At 55.8% G+C, this 22,181-nt stretch overlaps 1 protein-coding gene across 1 annotated transcript in view; it reads right to left on the reverse strand.

The window, feature by feature from the left end:
• CACNA1B (calcium voltage-gated channel subunit alpha1 B) overlaps positions 1–22,181 on the reverse strand; it is a 172,368-nt gene that overhangs the window by 90,571 nt on the left and 59,616 nt on the right. The window contains exons 7-12 of the mRNA XM_028497927.1: positions 16,898–17,001; positions 13,891–14,006; positions 13,494–13,550; positions 12,367–12,456; positions 4,880–5,089; positions 687–799 (exon numbers count right to left, since the gene is read on the reverse strand). Of these exons, the coding sequence (XP_028353728.1) occupies positions 687–799; positions 4,880–5,089; positions 12,367–12,456; positions 13,494–13,550; positions 13,891–14,006; positions 16,898–17,001 (690 nt within the window). The remainder of the gene's footprint in view (positions 1–686; positions 800–4,879; positions 5,090–12,366; positions 12,457–13,493; positions 13,551–13,890; positions 14,007–16,897; positions 17,002–22,181) is intronic.

The following is a 22,181-nucleotide window of genomic DNA, read 5'->3' on the forward strand; positions in this document are numbered from 1 at the left end:
GCTGTGGCACGGCCGCTTCTTACTCAGAGCCTCCACCAGGTCAGAACTCAGCCTCTGGGCAGGTGTCAACCGCGCCCCATCCCCAGGCTCTGGGCTCAACACAGGGAGGCATCCTCCATGTCCTGCGGGGCCCAGGGAAGGGGACCCTTCGCTGCCCCGGCCCTGTGCTCGTCCACGGTGAGCCTCAGAAACACCTGCCTTCCAGGCCTCCCTCACCTGCAGAGGCTGGTGAAGGGACCTAGGCCCACTGCTCCCCTCCGGCCTCCCCAGGAAGCGCTGCTGCATGTGCCCAGGACCAGACCCGCAGGAATGATGGGGTTCAGGACCACGGCCCCCTTGAGCCTCCACGGGACGGCAGACATTTAGAAGATCGCATACCGGGTGCAGAGGAGGCTACAGAGCCTTAAGCTGATCTTGAGACTCTACAGACAGGGCCAGGGAGGGAAGGAGGCTGCCCACGGCCAGCACCCACACCAGTCGGGGCCTGACCAGGACAGGCCTCCCCTGCCTGCCAGCAGCCTTTCTGACCCACAGGGGATCACAGTCCCCCAGCCCCGGCTCTGCTCCACAGGCCCCAGCTCACACTGGGTACGGCGTCGTGGGAGGGCTGCGTGCGCTCTCCGGCCAGGACACCGCGGACCCGTCTGGACCCCCAGCAGGCGTCCCTGCCGAGGCGGCGCACTCACCCCAAAATCGAAGCAGTTGAAGGAGGACCGGAAGTAGCTCCTGGGCCCCAGGCCGTACATCTTCAGGGACATCTCTGTGAGGAAGAGACCCAGGAAAACAAACTCTGCAAAGTCTAGGAGAAGCCGGAGAAGAGGGGGATTAGCTCGCGTCCTCCTCCCACCTGGCTCCAGCCCAGACAGGAGGACACCAGACCTCTGGGCCGATCCAGGGTGGTGCTTCCAGGCCCGGTCGGTGGCCCCTGAGCTCCAACCTCAGCCCAGGACAGAACAGCCCGCAAACAGACAGGGAATGTCGCAGAGAGGTGCTCCGTCCAGCTTGAAAGCCGAGTGCCCAGCGCCTTGGGACACAGAGGCAGACTCCCAGGACTGGGCTCAAGAGTGAGTTCTGGGTCAAGGGCCCAAAACCCCAGAGGAGGGCCTAGGCGTCAGGCAGAGGGCGCCCACCCCCGTGGGAAGCTGCACGGCCTTGAGCCCATCCTTCTACCTTCAGTCTTGTTCCGCGCTCTGAGCGCTGGCGGCACCTGGGGTCCCTCAACCACCCGGCCAGGGCCCCCGGCCCTCTGCGAGGACCTCCTGACCCCCTTGGACCCACAGCAGCACCGTGTTGGGTTTTAACCATGTTTGCAGGCTCGCCCCACTAAAGGCGAGTGTCCCTACCACCTGACACCCCCAGGCCCCTGCAGTACGAGTCTCCCAGGAGGCACCCGTGCTTGCTGGGGGCCTGGGGGAGTCATACAGAGACCCCTGTGGGTGGGGTGCCTTCAGCTTCCCGCAGGCTGGGCCGGGCAGGCAGCAGTGGTGAGCAGGGCCTGCCTCAGCCCAGGGAGCCCGCCACGGCGGCGCTGGCCTGGCTGGCAGGACTGAAGGGAGGCCGCACTGGACCTGCTGCGAATTCAGCGCACGCAGACGCTACCCCTGACCCAGCCTGACCAGAAGGCGGGGTCAGAGCAAGAAGAAAGAGTCCGAAAGCTGCACGAGGCCATAGCCCGCAGGAGACCCGCCGAGCTCAGCCACTGACGGGCTGCCAAGCCAGGGATTCCAGACGTCAGAACAAGGTCTCTGTCTTTGACCCTCGTCCCAAAGCTGGAATCCACCTATCGTTTCAGACCCTGAGCCAAAGGCACTGTGGCCTCTGACCCCAGGGCACAGGAGCCAGGGAAGCAGCTCAGCACCAAGGGCAGAGCCCGCCACGCAGGGCCAGGGACCGAGGGGTCCAGTCACCAGGCAGTTGCCCACCCAGCCTCCCCAGGGCCTCTGGCATCCAGGCTGGTTGGGAGACTGGACCTCAAGCAGCTCACGCTAAAACAGATGGTAGAAGAGGGGGCCACACACTTCCTGCCCTCCCTGTGCTCCCCGAACTCTACTCTCCCCAACGGCTCTCCACCAAGTGCTACACAGACGCAGCGGCCTCACTGGGCAGGTCTGCGGCAGCCGAGACCCTGACAGAGCAGAGACATCAGTTCCACAGCCCACTGGGCACCGTGCCTCACAGACACACGCGTGATGGCCCCTACGGCCCTGGGAGGTCTCGGGTAGGGGACCGGGGTACGTGGACAACCAGCTCCTGCCTGGCCTCTGAAACCGTCGAAAACACCACGAGGGCGCCCAGCCGAGCACGGGGTGAGAAATGAGACAGCAAAGTAGCCCTCCTGGAGAAACCGCAGGAAAGCTGCGCCTGAGTCCAGTCGGAACTCAAGCCCTGTGGCCCCCGCCCCCCAGGACCCCGCGAGAGGAGCTCAGGCCCGGGGAGGAGGGACCGCGGAGAGGGGCATCCCGGCCACACACACGGCAGGCCTTGGAGCTGACACCGCCTGGCGCCCGTCTTGCTCCCCAGGGGACCAAAGCGGGAGCCCCTGGCATGAGCGAGCACAGGAACTGCCGAAGGGGGGCTTTCAGAGACGGGGACACCTGGGGCAGAGCCCCCAGCAGCCTGCCTGCTCCTCCTCCCTCCCAAGGGGGAGGCCCTCGGCTTCACATGCTCCGCCTCCCCTCCGACGCCAAGAAAGGGTGCTCACGCGTTCATTCCTACAGCATTCATTCAACCAGCAGGCACTGGCGCTACTCCAAGCTGGCCCGGGAGACAGCTGACCCCTCTCTCCAGGAGATCGCAGGCCAGGGGAGCAGAGCAGGTAAGTTAAACAGTGTCTGCATTATAACAAGAGGACAGCATGCTGTGGGAACAGAGGGACAGAGGGGAGGGTGGTCAGGTCTGTCCCGTGAGGCCTGGGGGTTCACGGGATGACAGCATCCACTCCCATCCCTCCTTCGCCATCCAAGCCTCAGTCTCGGGGCCCTTAGTGCATTGGGAGCGGTGGGCTTGGTGGGCAGACAGTGAGGTGCACAGTACCCGCTCTCTGCAGGGCGGCCAGCCTCAGGCCAGAGTCCCATGGCGAGCTCTGATGAAGCCGGTCCGGAAGGGGAGTCCCCACCTCTGCGTCTGCCTCCTGCAAGGCCTGCCCTCCCTTGCTGGGTCAGCCTGTCTCAGCTCCAGCCCAGCTGTCAAGGGCACTGAGCAGAGGTGTCCAGAGCCAGCAGAGACCCACCTCTCCCTCCAGCCATTTTCCCTGGGGAATGCTGATGAACTCAGGAGTTTCCAGGAAACCACAGAGGAGGCAAGGCAGTGAGGGGCAGAGTCCCCGCCAGGGATGCCTGCGGCCTGGCCCAGCAGCTGGACACTTCCAGCCTCGCGCTCCTGCACGTCTGACAAGCGACCAGGCCACGCGGTTCACCCCCAGCCCACTCCGCTGGTAAATCCCCAGGAAACGGGAGTAACCACAAGACTGACTGGGCACCACCGGCTTCTTCCGAGGGAAGAAAAGGCCTGGTTAGGAGGCCCCAGGGGGCAGCCGCACCATTCGCCAAGTTAGGAGGAAGCCCTGTCTCCCCGGGCCCTACCCAGCGGCCAAGGGCGGGGAGACTGCAGCCTGAGGACTCAAGGCAGACACTGAATTCGGTCCCAAACCACATCCCAAGCCACCAAACCACAGGCCCAGGACGCATGATTCAGGGGCCAGGACACCAGTTCAACATGCACCCTCTGTTCCATAACCTGCCCTCTCCCAGGGAGCCGGCCTGTCTGCTAGAAGCTCCCTGGGCCCCCCTTGCTTCTCCTTTCTCTTTGCCCTTTCCCATTATACCAGCAAAGATTTCAATCGAAGTTTGGGAAACGGTGGCCTGGAGTCCCACCCCCAGGACAGGCCTCCCCACCCACACTTCCAAGTGGCCCGTGGAGCCTCCTGTCCACCGCCCACAGGAACCCTTCAGCAGCTTCCCCGGCTCCCGGCTGGAGCTGCCCAGGCTCAGCGTGGCTGGCCCGTCAGGGGCCAGACTGGGAGCCAGGAGGGCTCTTCTCTGCAGAACGGCTCTCTTGGCCACCTAGGGGACTGCAGGCGCGCGGGGCTCCGAGCAGAGAGGGAGGCGCTTGTGGGGACCCAGAACAGGCTGTTTCCAGATCAGCCACAGACACGAGCAGGGTGAAGGCGGCTGACCCTGGGGAAGGGGAAGGGGAAGGAGGGAGCACTGACCGCAGGACAGAAGTCATTCGTGCGGTGTCAGTCGCATGTGCCCTGCAGGGCCCTTGGGTGTGAAGGGTCAGCCTGGTCCCTGGGGAGGGACCTCAGCTCTTTGCCTCCTTGGAACTGTAGCCAGGGCCGGGCAGGTCATGACCCAGAGCCCCTGGCCTGGCCTGAGGCTCATGGACACAGGCCTGCAGGGCATCCCTGGTCATGGACACACCCAGATTCAACCAACCAAGAAGAAAAACAGAAACAACCAGAAGAGCCCTGGGAGATCCCTGGGAGCCAGGACTCTTTCTCCTCAGGAATCCAGGGCAGATGGGTCCCTCATTCCCTGGGTCTAAACCCCTTATGGTGGAGGACACATGACCCCGGTGCCCCAGACCCCTCACTCATTTCCCACTACCCTGATGGATGGGGGTCTAACCAGATCAGCCAGGCTCGCTGGAAGCTGGGCCCAGGTTGTTGGGGAGCCCTGGGATGGGGAGCCCAGGCCTGGGGCACAGCCAGGCCCCCAGCAGAGGCCCCTGGAGCACTTCAGTCAGCACAGGGATCCTGCCCAGGGCATCCCAAAGCAACAGGTTGTGGACCGGAAGTGGTTCAGAAGAGGTTGGTGGAGCGGGGGTGGGGGCAGGGGCAGGGGCAGGGGCAGGGGCGGGTCCGGGCCCGGCTACGTACATAGCGCCGTGGTGAGCCGCTGGGGCTGGTTGTAGTGCACCATGGCCACGCACAGCGTGTTCAGGGCCACCACGCACAGCACCACCCAGTAGAAGCTCTGCGCCTTCACCAGACGCCGGATGAAGAACCGGAACATCTTCTCCTTCCTGCGGAAGTACGACGAGCTCTCCGTCTTCCCGCTCTTGAGGCTGGCTCGGGCAAAGGGGGACCCTGCGGGAACAGGGGCTCACTGAGGACGTGGGGGACAGGTGGGCCCAAGGACACGCTCGCCCTCTGCCGCTGTGAGCCCCGCGGATGCATCCTCGAGGACGTGCATCCCCCACCCCACAAGGACGCTTGCCCCCAGCCCTGGCGCAGCTCGAGGCCCCAGTTTCCATCACAGGCACCAAGTGTGTCAGACCTTTTACCGACATTGTGCTAATGACCCGTGTCCCCTGCAGTGGGTCCCGACCCCAACCCCGCTTCACAAATGAGGGAACCCAGAGCCTCGGCGGTCTCCATGGCTGCTGGGCTGTGGGTGCGAGACCTGGATTGGAACCGGCCTCTGGTCCCCAGCGCCCGGCCACCTTCCAGGAGGGCAGCCCCGATGCTCCCGCGCGGCCTGGGGAGTCCTGCAGCTTCTGGCCCGTCTGCCCTCTGTAGCTCAGGGGTCAGGAGCCACTGACCACCTGCTTTTCAAGGAGTTTTACTGGAACACAGCCAAGCTCCTTTGCATCTGGCCCAGCTGCAGAGCCAAGTGTGGTCCTCAGAGCCCCCAAAACTCAGTCTCCAGAAAGTTTGCCAAGGAAGCTGCTCCTCTGCCCCGACTCAGCCGCCAATCCCACCGCCCTCCCTCATTTCCATGCCTGCGGCACCTCTGCTCTGCCCCCGCCGCGAAGCGCCTCCCTCACGGGCTCCTGCTCAGCTCCACATCCCGGCGTCAGTCCTGCCCTTCCTTAGGCTCCAGCTAACAGGTCTCCAGCCCCCCAACAATCGCACCCTTATACAGCTGCACTGTGTCGGCCTGTCGGCCTGTTCCGTGCCCAGCCCCCAGGCCACACTGAGCTCTGGGGGGACAGGGCCACCCTCTGCACCACCCAACCCCTCGCGCCACTTGACAAATGAGCGAGCAGACTTTGTGGGTGCTTGGAAGGTCTGAGTGCCTCTGAGTGTTCAAACCCAGCTGGCTCTGAACACCTGGCCTGGCCGTCCGTCCCTGGGGAAGAAGCGTGTGAGTGCGTGTTCCGTGATGGTGGGCGCATTTGCACAGGTCTGCGTGCGTGTCCACACCCAGACTCTCAGTAGCACAACAAGAGCATTATCAGGCTGGTGTCTTCTTGGATTCACTAAATGAAGACAGGCCGAGGCCCCCGGAAAGACCTGTCTACTAGCTGAGCAGCCGCATTGGGCGGGGAGGCGCTGTGCCCCAGACACGGGGGAGCGGCCCCGAGGAGCATCCGTCAGTCAGCCCTCGTGGTGGGGGGGCATGCAGGGCCCTAACGGGGAACTGCTGGCACTCTAGCTGCCACACCCCACCCACACCCACGGAAGACACTGCTCCGTCACAGCCTCTGGCTACGCCGGGACACAGCCTCCCAATCCACGGCCAGACACCAGCCAATGCCGATTATTCAGGGCTGGTTCATTCAATGAAACCTCTTGGCCAGCCTTGCCAAGGGTTGCAAAATGCCAAGGCCACAGCCAGACACACCTGCTCCCTCCTCAAAGGCAGCCGTGGGGCACAGAAGGAAGACAGGCACCCAGTACAGACAAGACGAGGAGAAACCTCCACACAGGCAGAGCCATCACGGACCCACCCTGTGAACCCACGTGCTCAGAAACCCCAGACACAGCCATTTAGAAACAGAGTCACACACATGTGCTACACAGCATACCCGGACGCTGACCACACCCCCCAAAGACACACTCAGATTCACACAGGCACACACCTGTGAACACACACAGGCCCGCTCTGGGAAGGGAGGTCAAGAGAACACTTGACTCAAGCAAACCACTTTGTGCATACTCATGGCCAGTGAGACAAGAAGCACATTCTCCACAGAGACTCCCTGCTGGACAAGCCCCGTGAGGCCAGCCAAGCCCGGCCACGAGAAGGGCCTCAGGGCTGCTGCCCTCGCTTAGCTGCCTGGCCACACCCGCCAGGGCCTTGGGGCCCCAGGGCGTTCCGGGCCTGGGTCCCAGCAAGCAGCTCCTGTGTGCTCTCGTCAGCTCTCTTTTGCTGTGCTCAAGCCGGTTCACAGTAAAAGTGAAAATATGTCACATCCAGAATCATAGCTTTGGGTGGGGAAAACATGAGACATCGGGACCTCTTTTTGGCTTTGTGCAGTTTTCAGGTTTAACTTAATCGGCATATATTCTTTATGCTGAAAAGGCCTATTTCAAGAAAAATACGTATCTTCAAGCTGGGGGGCAATCGAGAATGAAATGGACGATGAATGACAACAGAACTGAGCACTGGTTAGGACAAGGTGGGTGCCCACAAACACATGGGTGTCTTCGCGCTGTCCCCAGACAGGGGCTCGTCAAGTCAATATAACGCCTACGCCAGTCCTGCTTAGCGCCCACCGTTCAAGAACTGTCCTGAGTGGGGCACAGAAACGCAGGGGGGCCACGACCTGCCCCTGCCCCCGCGACCCTGCCAGGTCACAGGTCAGAGATCACAGGTGACAGGCAGGAAGTGCAAGTCCCCTTCCAGCTTAGTGGCTGCCTCTGCGGGCCTTGGGGGGTGGGGGGTGGAAGTGACGTGAGCTGAACACCAGGCGCATGTGGACGTGAGCCCCATCTGCCCACCAGGCACGTGGCTGGTACACCCTCGTGGCTAGAGAGTCCCTACTGGAGACAGGTCCAGGGTCATACGCGCCTCACAGGGTCTCAGGGCTAAAGGAAACCATGCAGGCCAGTCCACCGGGCCCCGACCCGCAGCCAGCAGGGGGCGGGGAGGGGGGGCACCCCGGAGGTGCCAGGCCCCACGTCCAGACCCGTGGGAACCAGCAGCTGCCAAGCCTGAGGGCCTCCGAGTGCAAGGAGACCCCTGGGCTCTGCCGGGGCCACGGGGGAATGTCTACAGGGTCCCAGGATCTGGCACAGCACCAAACCAACGAAAACAAAACTGAGAGAGAAAATAAAATTCCCTCCCAAAATCATTCAGCAGCTGAAAGGAAAGAAGTTCACTCTTAAAACCCCCAAACTAGTAGCCTCAAAAATGCAGCAAAGCAATCTTAAATAAACACAGGAAACGTAAGGAGGAAGAAATCATGAGGAAAAGGACGAGAGACACAAAGGAGCAAAGTAAGATGCACATGAAGTAACAGGGACTCCAGGACTAAAAGGGACAAGGAAAGGAGATTGAGTAACTGAACAATGGGAGAAAACATCCCTCATGTAGGAAGACCTGAGCCTGCAGGCTGAGGCCCACTGGGTTCCTGACCCCAGGCAAGGGGAGTTACAAGCGAGACCCTGTCTGCAGCCAGGAAACGAGAGGACAGGGCAGTGACACCCACAGAACAAGAGACAGTGACCACAGCAGCAAAAGCTCCCTCGTCCTGAGAACCACGGAGGACACCTGAGTATGACCGGAAGCCAGTCCCCCACCTACACATGCGTCTAAGGGGGACAATAAGGAATGACAGAGCAGAGCTGAGACAAAGCACACCGCTGTGTGGTGCGCAGCGACTGCAAGGTGAGAACCTCTACGTGGCCGTGCGTGTGATGGAAAGGCTAAGTCAGGATTTCTGCGCCCGGGGCAAACACAGGAACTAACAACAGCCAAGAACTAAATCCCCCAAACAACTCAGACCAGGAGTGGGGAGCGAGGAGGGGAAATACTGCAAAGGTCACATCTTATTGGGTTGGGGGTAAGGGCAGAGAGGTGGGAAATAGGGCGATTTGGTTATGGAAATAATGCATCTTGGTGGTAAAGAGGGTAGAGGAATACACTAAAATAGTAAAGAAAATGTTTCTAATGCTGGGAGCAGGGAAGGGAAGGTAACCATTTGTGGAACAGAAATGGGAGGGATCAGAAACTAGCGAAGGAGGAGAGGGTGATAAACAGCAACCTGATCAAAGCAGCAAAGCTGGGGAAAACAGAGACCACAGTATGAAATATCGAAACCAAATGTGAAGGAATGAGGAAGGAAAAAGTCACGGATGTCAACCCTTACACCGAGCAGAGACAGACTGGATCCCTCCATTAGGGACAGAGACCGTAAGACTGGGTTAAAAAAAAAAAAAAAAAGCAAAACCCAGCTAAATACTGCATTTAAGAAGAACACTTAAAATGCTTAAAATGATAAAGAAGAGTTGAAAATGAAAGGGAAAACAAAGATACCAAGCAATGCAAGCTAAAAACCAAAACCAATGGTAGTAACAGAAAGTATGACATTTGCTGTCAGACAAGGAATTGTCCAGTGGAGGAACTAAACGGATAAAGAAGGTATTGTGTGATGATGAAAAGCATAATTTACAAAGAAGATGTAACAGTCATAAACTCCACATCTACCAAAGCATATAGTGGCTAAATACATAAACAAAAGCCATCAGAAATACAGGAGGAAGCATCAAGGAAATGCAAATCAAAACCATAAAATGATTTATCACCTCACACTTGTCAGGATGGCTATTTCCAAAAAAGACAAAAGACAAGTGTTGGTGAGGATGTGGCGAAATTGGAACCCTCGTGCACTGTTGGTGGGAATGAAAACTGGTGTAGCCGCTGTGGAGAACAGTATGGAGGGTCCTCAAAAAAGTTAAAAATAAAACTACCTGATGATCCAGCAATCCTACTACTAGAAAGAGAGAGAGAGAGAGAGAGAGATCTCCAAAATAATTGAAATCAGAATCTTGACGAGATCTGAGCTCTCCATGTTCGCTGCAGCACTATTCACAATAGATAAGATGTGGAAACAACCTAAGTGTCCACTGACAGATGAATGGATAGAGAAAATGTGGTCTATACATACCACAGAATACTACTCAGCCTTAAAAAAGAAGGAAATTCTGCAACATGCACCAGCACGGATGGACCTTGAGGATATCATGCTAAGTGAAACGAGCTACCTTCAGAAGACAAATACTTCATGACTGATTACACATACATGAGGTATCTAAAATAATGAAATTCATAAAACCAAAGACCGGGACGGTGGTGACCAGGGGCTGCTGGGCGGGGATGGAAGCTGTGATGAACTGGAACAGAGTTTCAGTTAAGCAGGATGAACAAGCCCTGAAGACCTGCTGCCCAGCAGCACAGCACCTGCCATCGACAGTGATCCATCGTACACTTGGAATTGGAGAGGATGGATCTCATGATGCGTTCCTACCACACACACACACACAATTTTAAGGAAAAAAAAATACAAGAGAAACTTTAAAAAAATAAAATGAAGTGGGAATGTTCAAAACACGTCTTTCAGAACTGAACAGACCTAGTGATAAAACACAAAGACCTAAAGAACTGGAGAACACAATGAATAAGCTTGATTTTAAGAGATACCCATACAACCTGACAACTCTCCAAAACAGAGCATACACTTTCCGTCAGTGAAACTTTTTAAAATCAGTCATGAACTTAGAGTTTGAAAATTTCTAAACTTAGAGATTTACTGGCCACAGTTCCCAATCATTATCTGATAAAATTAGATATAATAAAAACATGATCAAACTATCTTGCTACTTATAAATTAAGAAGCACACTCGCAGATAACCTTTGCCTCAAGAGGAAAGTAAAGAAATTGTTATCTGGAAACCAGTACAGAGGGGGACTTCACAGCAAAGCTTTGTGCAGAGGAAAATATGCAGCCTTAACTGCTTTTGCTGTTAAAGAAGAAAAAAGAACAAGTTACACATTTTCAGAAATTAGAAAAAAAATAATAAAATCAATCAAAATAATGTAAAAAGATAAACCTAATAAAGGTTAAAAATAACAATAATAAAATTGAAAACAAAAAATAGAAGAAAGGAAATCTACAATCTAGTTATTTTAAATGATCATTAATACAGACTAACCTCATATTATCCTAATTCAGAAAACAGAAAGCAAAGGTAAACATACCAACAACTGGAAAAAAGCAAAACCAAACTCAACACACTCTAGTCAGTCTCAGAGCTTTAAATAGCTTCTGCAGCCTGAATGCCAGAGCCCAACACATAAAGCGCCCACCTGACACCCCACTGCGTCTCCAACATGCGTCTCAAACTCAGCACCTCTGAACCGAATTCCGGACATCGTCCCCCAGAAAGCACGTGTCCCAGGTCCCGTCCTCCCAGGGAGGGCTACTCTGTGGACACTTCCTGCAGAGCTGTCCTCGATGTCTCTCTCTCTCTCTCTCTCTCTCTCTCTCTCTCTCTCTCTCTCTCTCACACACACCCATGTCCGACTGGTCAGCAAATCCTGTGGGCTTGTCCTCAGACTAGATCTAGAATCCAACCACTTACCACCCCCGTGGCTGCCACCAGCCGCGGGGTCTTCGTAGCGGCCTCCAGCCTGGTCCTGCCCCTGCCCCCTCTGCACGGCAGTCTGTCCTCAGCGCCCCGCAGGAGCCAGATGCTGCCTCCCCTCTGAAGACCACCCTGGCTCCCAGAGTCCCCTGACCCGGTCATTTCCTCTCCTGCTGCCCCCCCGCCCCCGCCCAGCCCCCTCCACTTGGCTCCAGCCACACGGGCCTCCTGGACTCTCCTGCCTCAGGGTCCTCTCACCTGTCGTGGGGATGCTCTGTCTCCAGGTGAGCTGAATTGCTCACTTCCTTCAGCTTTTTACTCAAAGGCGACCTTTCCCGAGGCCATCTGCGGCCACTCTATTTAAAATTCCAACACCCCCCAGACCCTTCAAGCCCCCTCCTTCTCTACTTTTTTTTCTTTCTCACACCTAGCGCTGGAATGGAAACTCCAAAACACGAAAGGCTTCTGCATCTTGCTCAGTGCCATAGCCCAGTGCCTCAGGCACTTCCCAGCACTTCTGGTGCTAGACTTCTGGTACCAAGCTGAGAGGAGGTACTAAAACGATAAAAGATAAAAGAACCAGGTTCCCCTTTTACTATTTGAGAAGCAGTGGATGAAGCCAAGGCCTCAGAGGCAGCAGACCAAGGAACATGGGAGATACACAGGGCTTAGAAGAGAGATGGCAAGAAACTTTCCGTCCCTACAGAGTCAGTGACACACGCAGCCTCCGGCCTTGGGATATGCCCAAGGGCTCCACGTCCACACAGGACGGCAGAGCCAAGAACGGCCAGCAGCCAGCAGTGTACTGAAATGAATGAGTGAGAGGCCTGAGCAAAAAGGAACTTCCAGGAGCTGTGCGTGCAGCCCACCCCAAGGGCTGGCCCCAGGCAGAAATCCCAGTACCAGGATGCTGTGCTTCCTACTGTCGGGTGGACACACACGGGACTGGCTTACTTGGGGGGTGTGGCCACTAGGGAAGGCGGGAAGCCGAGGTGACAGGGAGGGAGCGGGGTGCACATTCCGCATGCAGTCGCAGGCCCACAGAGACTCACCCACAGCACAGAGGTCTGCAAAACGGTCCTCCCCCTCCTCCGCGTGGATCAGGTCATTTCGGCTCTTCTTGGTGGCTGCTCTCTTCAACACTGCTTTAAACAAAGGGTGGGAGGGGGCCGCATGAGTCCGGGCTTCCAGATGACCTGCCTCAGGGCTGGGCGGTGCTCTCGTGGGCTGTGCCAGGAACCGGCAGCCTTTCCAGATCCCTCCTGAAGCTGAGGCTGAGGGAAGGCAGGACGATGCCTGGCCCCCGTGGGCCCCTCTCGGTCTTCAGAGCAAAAGGGACAAGGGGTTTTGAGGTTGGGCCCTGCTTGTCCTTCTCTCCACCGTGATGTCCACGGGGAAGGCCTGGCTACCATGGGGACCAGGAAACCTCCATGTGGGACGGGGCCAGGGCCGCAGCCGGCTGCCCCAGCAGCCCACACTCCAAGGCCAGGTGAGACCAGAGAGATCAGGCCAAGGCCGCAGAGGGGCCAGCACAGACTGCTCAAGGCCCCGGCTGTGGGCACCGCAACATGCGTGGCCATGCTGTCTGGCCCTGTCCTGAGCAGCAGGTGTGAAGAGAGGACAGCCTTCCTGCCACCGGGGCTGTGCTGGCCCCCGTCCCTGCCCCCGTGGCCCCAGCAATCTGGGGGCATCTCCCTGAGCCCTGGGGACAGATACAGCTTGGATTAAACCAGCAGTTTTCAAGCTTCTAGAAGCAGCGCTGTCCAAAAGAACTTTCTCTGATGACTTGAAACGTGCCCGAGACTGAGGATCTGGATTTTCACTTTTGTTTCATTGCAACATACGCACCTGCAAGCTCACACAGTCACGTGTCAGCTGTCAGCTGCCATGTTGGAAAACACAGCTTTCAGCACAGGCTCCTGTGACCCCCCAGGCTGAGCCCACGGCTGGCTATACCCACTCTGGTCCATGGCACGCAGCTCCCCAGGAGCGTGCAGCTGACCCTCCCAGGGCCTGCCTCCAGAAAGGCCCCGCCCAGGACCATGTTAAGCGACCAACGTGCAGGCACCTGGCTGAGTAGAGGGCATCCTGCCTCACATGCAAGCGTGCACACGGGCACTGCCCACCCAGCCACCAAAGCCCTGTGGCCAGGCAAGGAGTGCTGACAGCGGTCACCTACCATCCAGAGGGGACTTCTCCTCTGCGTTCTTGTCCTCCTCGGCCAGCATGACTTCCTCTGTGAGTGAGACACAGCCTCAGCCCAGAGCCCTCCTGTCCCCACCCCTGACCAGGGCTCGTCCCCCAGGAACACAGCAGGAAGGAGATGAGACCCCCGCCTTCTCGGCCCTCACGCTTCCAGAAGCCGGCAGGGCCCGTGGCTGAGCTTTTCCTACCGAGACACACCCCTTGATGGGTCCCACAGACAGCGCCCTGTGAAGAGGGCCTGGCTTGCCCCCCCTCACACATCGCCCTCCCGAGGGCAGCCCCCGCCCCAGGCGAGCTCAACCCTGGGAGGGTCCTGGGGAGAAGGAGCCGGCAAAGGCCAGGCCAGGAGCACCACACAGCCCTGTCCTCACCGGCCTTGAAGATCCACTCCAGGTACCCGTTGAGCTCCCGCTCGATCTGCTGCTGCCGGCGGAGCTTCAGGAAGGCCCGGCGGTTCTCCACCCGCTCGCGCTCCTTGGCGAACTCTCTGCGATGGGCAAGGCCGGAGCGGGAAGCAGATCAGGTGGGTGTGAGCACACCCACAGGCCCGCCGCGTGCGGCCGGAGGCACAGGGACTCAGGAAGAGGCCAGGACAGGGGGAGCAGGCCGCGGGCCACCCCTCTCGGTGTCTCCCATCACCCGGCCTCTCCCCCGCCCCGAGCACTTAACAGGCCCAGGTGAGCCCTCCCTCCTCAGGCTCCTGCAGCTCGTAGGGACAGCACCGCAGTGCCCAGAGAGGGGGCTCCAGATGGCAGGGACAATTCCACCTCCCCCTGGCCCAGAGCAGGCCTGGGCATGCACCCTCCGAGTGCGGGGCCCTGTCAGCTGGACAGAGACGCTGCAGAGAGCTTCTGGACAACAATCCCCCAGAGGACAACTTCCACTTTGTTTCCTCTGCTGGTTCAGACCCAGAGCCATTGCTAGAAGGAGGAGGGACGGGCAGGCACTGGATGGGCTCAGGGCGGCCAGAGATGACAGGGAGACATTCTAGAATCACCCAGCTCCTCAGCCAAACCACTGAGGCTCTTCTGCTCTCCTGAGCCCTCAGCACCACAGCCCCAGTCTCCCAGCCACGCTTAGAAGCCAAGAGGCTCAAAAGGCCAGAAGGAAGCCATTCACGCACACAGGCACAAGAGCGCGTGCACGCGCACAGACACACGCACACGCGCACACACCTTAGCTCAGGTCCCCAGGGGGCAGGCAGGCACACCCTCAGGGCAAGACAGCAATGCCTGTTCTCTGCCGAGCGAGCGAGCGAGCGAGCGAGCGGCTGTCTCTCCCCCAGGAGAAGCAGCTTCTGGGCTTGGCAGAGGGGCCGGGCCCAGCAGGCCTGGCTCCTGTCACGCAGCCATGGTGAGAGGGAGAGCTTGGCTCTGGCCAGGATGGACCCCAAGCCTGAGACTGGTGTCCACCAGGGCCTGAGCTGCTGCAACCACCCTGGCAATGAGAGGAGACGGCTCCCACCTGGACCTCTCACCAAGTCCGGAATCTGCAGGAACGCAGGGCCCCTCGTGGTCTCCCCACCAGGCCGGCGCCATCAACCACACCGGAGGACAGGAGGGCCTGGGGGTGGCAGTGGGGCGTGACCATACTGCCCGGGTGGCCTGAGAGCCGCCAGCAGAAACTCGCTGCAGTGACCAAGGCCTGGCCGCTGGGCAGCCACTGCTCAGGAGGTGGCTGGCTGTGGCCTGCCCTCCCCAGGCTTTGGCCCCACCGGGAGGGAGGGCTGCGAGAGGAACCACCGATTCTGCTTCTCTGGGCACTGGGAGGATGAGAGCCTGGGGCGTGGCGGGGAGCAAGGCAGAACCAGAGCCACACGTGTGCGCTGACCACTGGCCTGAGGGGCCGTGCAGTCTCCAGCCTCCCTGGGGCTGGCAGAGAACCCTGGGGCCCCGCTGCTGGAGCTGGAGCTGGAGGCCAGAGGCAGGGCTCAGCTGAGACTCATTAGGAAAATCAGCCTGTATCGGCTGGTCCCCAGAGGCCAGGATGCCCACAGGTGGGGGCAGGGCTGGGAAACACAAAGTTCGGGGCCCCTCACCCAGTCTCCGCTGCTACCCCTGCTTCTTTCTCACGCTCTCCAGAGTAAGCTTGAGCGGGACCCAGTCGTGTCCCGCCAGCCTCCCCGCCACACGGCCCAGCATGGGGCCCGCCCTCTGCACAAGTCTGGCCCCCGGCCAAGCTCCCACACCTGGCAGCCCCAGCTGTGCGCGCGCCGCAGACACCACACCCTCTGTGCCTCCGCCCCAACAATTCTCTGCCTGGGAGATGCTCCCCTCTCCTTTGCCAAGCTCATTCCTGGTCCCCTCTGGGCCTCAGCTGAGCTGCCCCCTCCCCAGGAGCCTTCTCTGAGCCCCAGGCCTCCCCTGGCTTCCCCATCCCAGCTCGGACCACAGCCCCTCCCCGACTAGGAGTTCTGATCGGTCCCCTGTGCCGTGGGCCTGCCTGCTCCCGGCGGAGGTGCTTAGAAAGACACACTACTAACAGTCAGAGTCTTAGAGGAGGAGCCAAGGCAGGGACACGTGCCAGAGCCAGAGCCCTTGCGCCCAGCCACTGTCCCCTCTGTGGCTGTTCCTTCCAGACCAATACGAGAGCCGCGCCCTGGGTCACGACCTCAGGCGCCTTGGTCCTGAGCACGAATCTTCAAGGCGGGTGGAAGGGAAACCTGCCCCTCCAGCCTTACAGGGAATCTGATGCTCAGGTGGGGGCAGGGAGGCAGGCCAGCCCAACGCCCTCTCCCTCTGTCTACACAGCTGCCTCGGCCCCGGACAAGGGCAGGAGCCCCAAAGACCAGCCCCGGTTGTTCCCTGAAGCCGACAGCGCTTCCTTGGTCCTCGGCCCTATGCAGGACAGGAGGGCACCATGGGCCACAGGTGTGCTACACCTCGCTACCAACGAAGGTAAGAAGCATCTGTCTCCAGGAGGGACCCCAGCCCTGCCTCCTCCCTTGTCCTCTCCTGGAGGTCAGCAGGGACAGGTGACCAGAGAGGCGAGGCAAGCCAGGGGTCAGGGCTGGCGTGGAGACCCAAGGCCGCTCCATTCCTTCTCCACTGTCACACAGAAGGGCTCTCTTGTCCCCAGGGCTGCTCAGAAACCGCACCATGAACCCAGGTAAGAGGCAGCAGCAGCCCCTCCCCTGACTCAGAGGCCCGGGTGAAGGCCAAGAGCTAGGGGTAAGGAGGCCAGGGCCAGGGACCACCAAGGGAGAGGTCAGAATGGTAGCACCAAGGACAGGCTGGCTAGAGCTCAGGATGCTGGGAGTGACCGTCCCGGGGCCAGGCCGAGTCTTGCCTCCCCCACCACACAGGCCGTGTCCAGCCCCATCAGCCCCCTCCCCAGCCTGCGAACACAGAGGTAGCACACAACTGCATGGCCTCTTACCCCGAGAGCACGCCCAGCACCAGGTTGAGCATGAAGAAGGAGCCGATGATGATGAGGGGCAGGAAGTAGAGCCAGTTCCAGGTGTTGCCGGCCGCATCGTTGGTCTGGAAGCAAGAGGAGGTGTGCAGGACGGTGGGCAGGACAGAGCCCCGGCCACGGAAGCTCCCCGGCCCTTCTCACACACCGGCAGAGCCCAAGTGCAGGCGGGCCCAGACAGGTAATCCAGGCAGGACCCACCATCACACCTGCCTGCCCTTGCCCCACAGAGCACCCTCTGGGGCTGGGGCCCCCAAAGGACCAAGGAGCTTCATGCTCCTGGCCACTGCCAGCAACAATGAAAAGCCCAGGAGTAGTCCCAGGGGGCCAAGGGCTGCCCCAGGTACCCCGCCTGGACACCTCCCCTCTGTTTCCCAGGCTGCTGGACACACCAGGCAGCTCCAAAGACATTCCTCCTTTGTGAAGCCCACGGACCCCAAGGCCCAAGTCTGATCTTTTTGTCTCCTGCAGTTTCCACAGCTCAGAGCAGTAAGCCCTGTGCCGCATTCCCCCGTCAACGGCAAGCCCACAGGTCCCCAGGGAACAGCTGGGCCTAAGACAGAACCCGGCACCAGGGCCTGGTCTAAATAACCAAATGCAAAAGGTCTTCCCAGACCTTTTGATTTTTAGAGCACAGCCCACAAAAGGGTGAGGCCCTCTGAATCCAATTCATTTCCACTGTTGTTTTGTTTTCCGGGGCCCCCCCGTAGACCCAGCTGGGAGGGGTGGAGAGCCTCTTTCTCCCCACGAGTCTGGTGCTAGGACTGAACCAAGAGTGGGGGGTGCTGTGGGCAGGTGACCACCTGGCCCCTCTGCTCCTCTCTTCAGAGGCGGCTCACAAGCCAAGCGCCAGGACCCTGAGCAGGACAGAGGCAGGAAGATGGCCTGGCCCTGCCCTGAGGCTGGGGCTGATCTCCAGGTGCTGCTGTCGGAATTCCTGCCCTCCAGCGTCTGCTGGCCTAGGCAGATTTGCGGACTCTACCCCTGCAAGTCCTGAGTCCCCTGGACTGCCTGCCGCTTGTGGCTTCTGATTCCTGGACACTGATTCCACGCTGGCCGCTGAGACCCCCGGGCCTTGACCAGAATAGACACTCAGACCCCCAGCTCTACGTGCTGCCAGGGTTCCCAGACCACACCTCTGCCAGCCCCACATGCAACTCCGACCTACGGGCTATGATGACCACCAAAGCTGCCAATCTCCCCAAAGGGCACCCTCAAAACCTGCCTCCTTCTGGGAAAAAGGAGAGATGTGCTGCCATGGCCCCAGCTCCTCTCACCTACTCGAGGACTTGGCTCCTGCAGTTTCCCTCTGATGGACCGTTCCCATCAGTAGCCAAAGCACCCTATTCTCTTCTTAAAAAACAAGACAAAACAAACAAGGACTTGCACTTCTGGGAAGATGGAGTGGACATACTCTTACCTATTTCTCCCATTGAGTACTATTAACACCCTGGACATTACATCTAGAGCAAATATATATTTCACAGAAGACTCTGAAAAGTGGAGAAAAGAAAGCAGATCAGCTGGGACCTCTGGACCCATGGTGAGTTCCCTGTGTTTTTGTTTTGTTTTTGCCTCATATATCCCAGACCTGGGGCTTTTAAAGCCTACAACCTGGAAATGCCAAGAGACACAGACAAAAAATACACCAACAAAAGCCAGCACTCTCTCTCTCTAACCAAAGGGCCAGGAAGGGGGCCACCCTGCAAGGCAGACAATAACTGCACTACTCCAGCCAAACAGGGCAGAAAAAACTGTGGTGAAACTTCCATCCCTGCCAGCAAAGACCCAGGAGGGAGCCTAGGCGACCACCCTCCCCAGACTGTAATGAGGTAACCAACCTCCCCACACCCCCAAACCACAGAGATGTCAGAGAACAACAAGCAGGGAGGTGGGACGTCCTCCTCGACAGATGGTTGACGAGGCCCCCATCCCACCCCACCTCTGTGGTATCAGTGGAGACACACGGGGAGCCTGGACTTCCACCCCCACGTGACAGTAATGAGACACACCACCCCCTCCCCACTGAGGTGCTGCCAGAAAGTCAGACTTTCACCACCACCCAGTAACGAGGCCACACACCCCCCACCCACATAGTGGGCAGAGACCATGTGGAGAGCAGAAACGAGGCACACAAAACCTTCCCAACCAGGTAAGTATCCTAGAGGCAAGTGGGGAGCCAGAACTACCATCCCACTCAGCGGTATGGAAAAGACCCCCACACTGTGTCACCAGAGGCCAGGTGGGGAAACTTTCCAGCCTTCTACTCCCACCTTGCAGTAGCAAGGAAGCAACCCCTGCTTCCAGTGACAGAATGGTCAGAGGAAGCCAGCTAAAACAGAGGGCTTCAATAGGATCCAGGGTCCCAGGACACAATGCCAAAAATGTCCAGTTTTCAACTGACATTCATTTGCCATACCAAGAACCAGGAGGAGCACAAACTGAACAAAAAAAGACAATTGATAGATGCTGTGATGGTTAATTTTATGTGTCAACTTGACTGGGCCATGGGGTGCCCAGATATTTAGCCGAACATTATTCTGGGTGGTTCTGAAAGTGTGTTTCTGGATGAAATTAACATTTTAATTGATAAAGTAAAGCAGATTGCCCTCCATAATGTGGTGGACCGTGTACAATCAGTTGAAGGCCTGAATAGAACAACAAACTGACCCTCTTCCAAGTAAGAGAAAAGTCTCTATAAGAGAATTCAGACTTCATCTGTACCATTGGCACTATTGGGTCTCCAACTACTGGCTTTCAGACTGAAACTGCACCATAGCATCTCCTGGGTCTTGAGCCTGCCAGCCTAAATTTACTGCAGATTTGCACTTGCCAGCCTCCATAATCACATGAGTCAACTCCTAATAATAAATCTCTTTTTTTTAATCTCTCTCTGTCTCACACACACACACATCACACACACATCCTATTGGTTTTATTTCTCTGGAGAACCCTGCCTGATATAGATTGCCAACACTAAGATGACAGAGATGATAGAAGTATCTGACAAAGATTTTAAAGCAGCCACCATAAAAATGTTTCAGAGGGTAATTGTATACACACTTGAAACACATGAAAAAATAGACAGTCTCAACAAAGAAATAGTATCATCAAATAAATAAAAGATACAAAGAAGAACAAAATGGAAAATTTAGAACTAAAAAATACAATAATCAAAATTAAAAGGGCACAACAATAGAATAAAGACAGCAAAGGAAAGAATCAGTAAGTGGTAAAAGAGAATAATAGAAATTATCCAATCTAAAAAAGAGAGAGAAAATAGACTTAAAAAACAAAACTCAAACAAGTAAGAAAAAACAGAGCAGAGCCTCAAGAACCTAGGGAACTCTGACAAAATATTTGACATTCATGTTTCAGAGTAGCAGAGTACAGGAGAAAGAAGAGAAGGCTGAACAGTATTCAAAGAATTGATAGCTGAAAAATTCCCAAATTTGACAAGAGACATAAACCTACAGATTCAAGAAGCTGAGTGAATACCATACAGAATAAACTCAAAGAAATACACAAGACATTTCATTGTCAAACCACGGGAAACTAAAGATAAATTAAAAATCTTGAAAGTGGCAAGAGAAAAAGGGCACCTACTTACAAAGGGAAACAATTCAAAAGATTTCTCATCATAAAGTATGGAGGCCAGAATGAAGTGGCACAATACTTTTCAGGTGCTGAGAGAAAAAAAAAAAACTGTCAACAGACACCTACACCCATCAAAAATATCCTTCAGGGATGAAGGGAACATCAAGACATTCTCATAATAAAAACCAGGGAAACTGGGAGAATTTGTCACCAGCAGATCTACCCTAAGAGAATGCCTAACGAACGTCTCTAAGCAGAAAGGAAATGATTAAAAAAGGAATTGTTAACCATTAGGAAGGAAGAAAGAACAATGAAAAGAGTAAAAATAGGGGTAAATAGATTTTATTTGTCCTTTTGAGTTTCCTAAATTATGTTTGACAGTGGAAGCAAAAATTATAACACGCTATGATGTGGTTATAAACATATGTAGAGGAAATGTTTAAGATAATTGTATTATAAATGGGGGAGGGTAAAGAGATATAAAGAAGGTAAGGTGTATATACTTCACTTGAGCTGGTACAGTTATGACACCAGTAGACTGGAATAAGATATAGAGCAACCACTAAAAGACCAAACAGAGATATACTCAAAAACAACTAGATAAATCAAAATGGAATTTTTTCAAAAGTTCAAGTAATACACAAGAAGGTAGGAAAAAGAAAATAAAGAAACAAAAAAGCAGAACAAATAGTAAACGAGAAATAAATAAATAAAATGGCAGATGTGAGCTCTAACATATCAATAATTACATCACATGTAAATGGTCTGAATACACCAATTAAAAGACAAAGATTGGCTAGTGACTTTAAAAACATGACCCACCTATGTTTTATCTATAAGAAATTCACTTCAAATATAACAATTTAGGTAGGTTGAAAGTGAAATATGGAAAAAGAAGTATCATATAAACATTAATCAAATGAAAACTGTAGTGGCTATATTAATATCAGAAAATAAATATCAGACAAAGTAGACATCAGAACAAAAAAAATTTCACTAGAGACACAGAGGAACATATACAGGTTTCCCCCACTAGTTGAAAGCAGTGCATTCCTATGAAACCTTTCCTAAGCCACGAAGGCATAAAGCAAAGAAACAATCACCATAGGACACATCAGCTAACACATACAGAAAATAAGATAAAACACAGATGCTCACAGATACAATAGAGCTATGGCGATATGATGTTGAGATGCTGAGTGTAGCTCCCAGGGAAGGAGCTTGGCAGTGCCACTCTTGCTGCTAGGGGTGCACACTGCCTTTAAAATGGCTCACTGTAAAGCAAATGTTGAACACTATTTTCTCTTTTCACCTTTTTTCATAAAAGCATAAATCTTCCGTGGATTTCTTTTGGTTAGTGGAAAGAGGTATTAATGTAGGTCTTTCATAAAAGTGAAGTGGCATTAAGAGAACTTTTGAAAAGTGGGGGATACATTATAATGATAAAAGGGTAAATTCATCAAGAAGACATAGCAATTCTAAATGTGTACATGACTAACAAATGAGCTATAACATATGTGAAGCAAAAACTGGCAGAACTGAAAGGAGAAACAGACAAATGCACAATTATAGCTGGAAACTTCAACACCTCTCTCTCAAAAATTGATAAGACAACTAGACAGAAAATCAGCAAGGATAAAAAAGAGCTCAC

The sequence above is a fragment of the Physeter macrocephalus genome, chromosome 13 (genome assembly GCF_002837175.3).
Source record: "Physeter macrocephalus isolate SW-GA chromosome 13, ASM283717v5, whole genome shotgun sequence".
NCBI lineage: Eukaryota > Metazoa > Chordata > Mammalia > Artiodactyla > Physeteridae > Physeter > Physeter macrocephalus.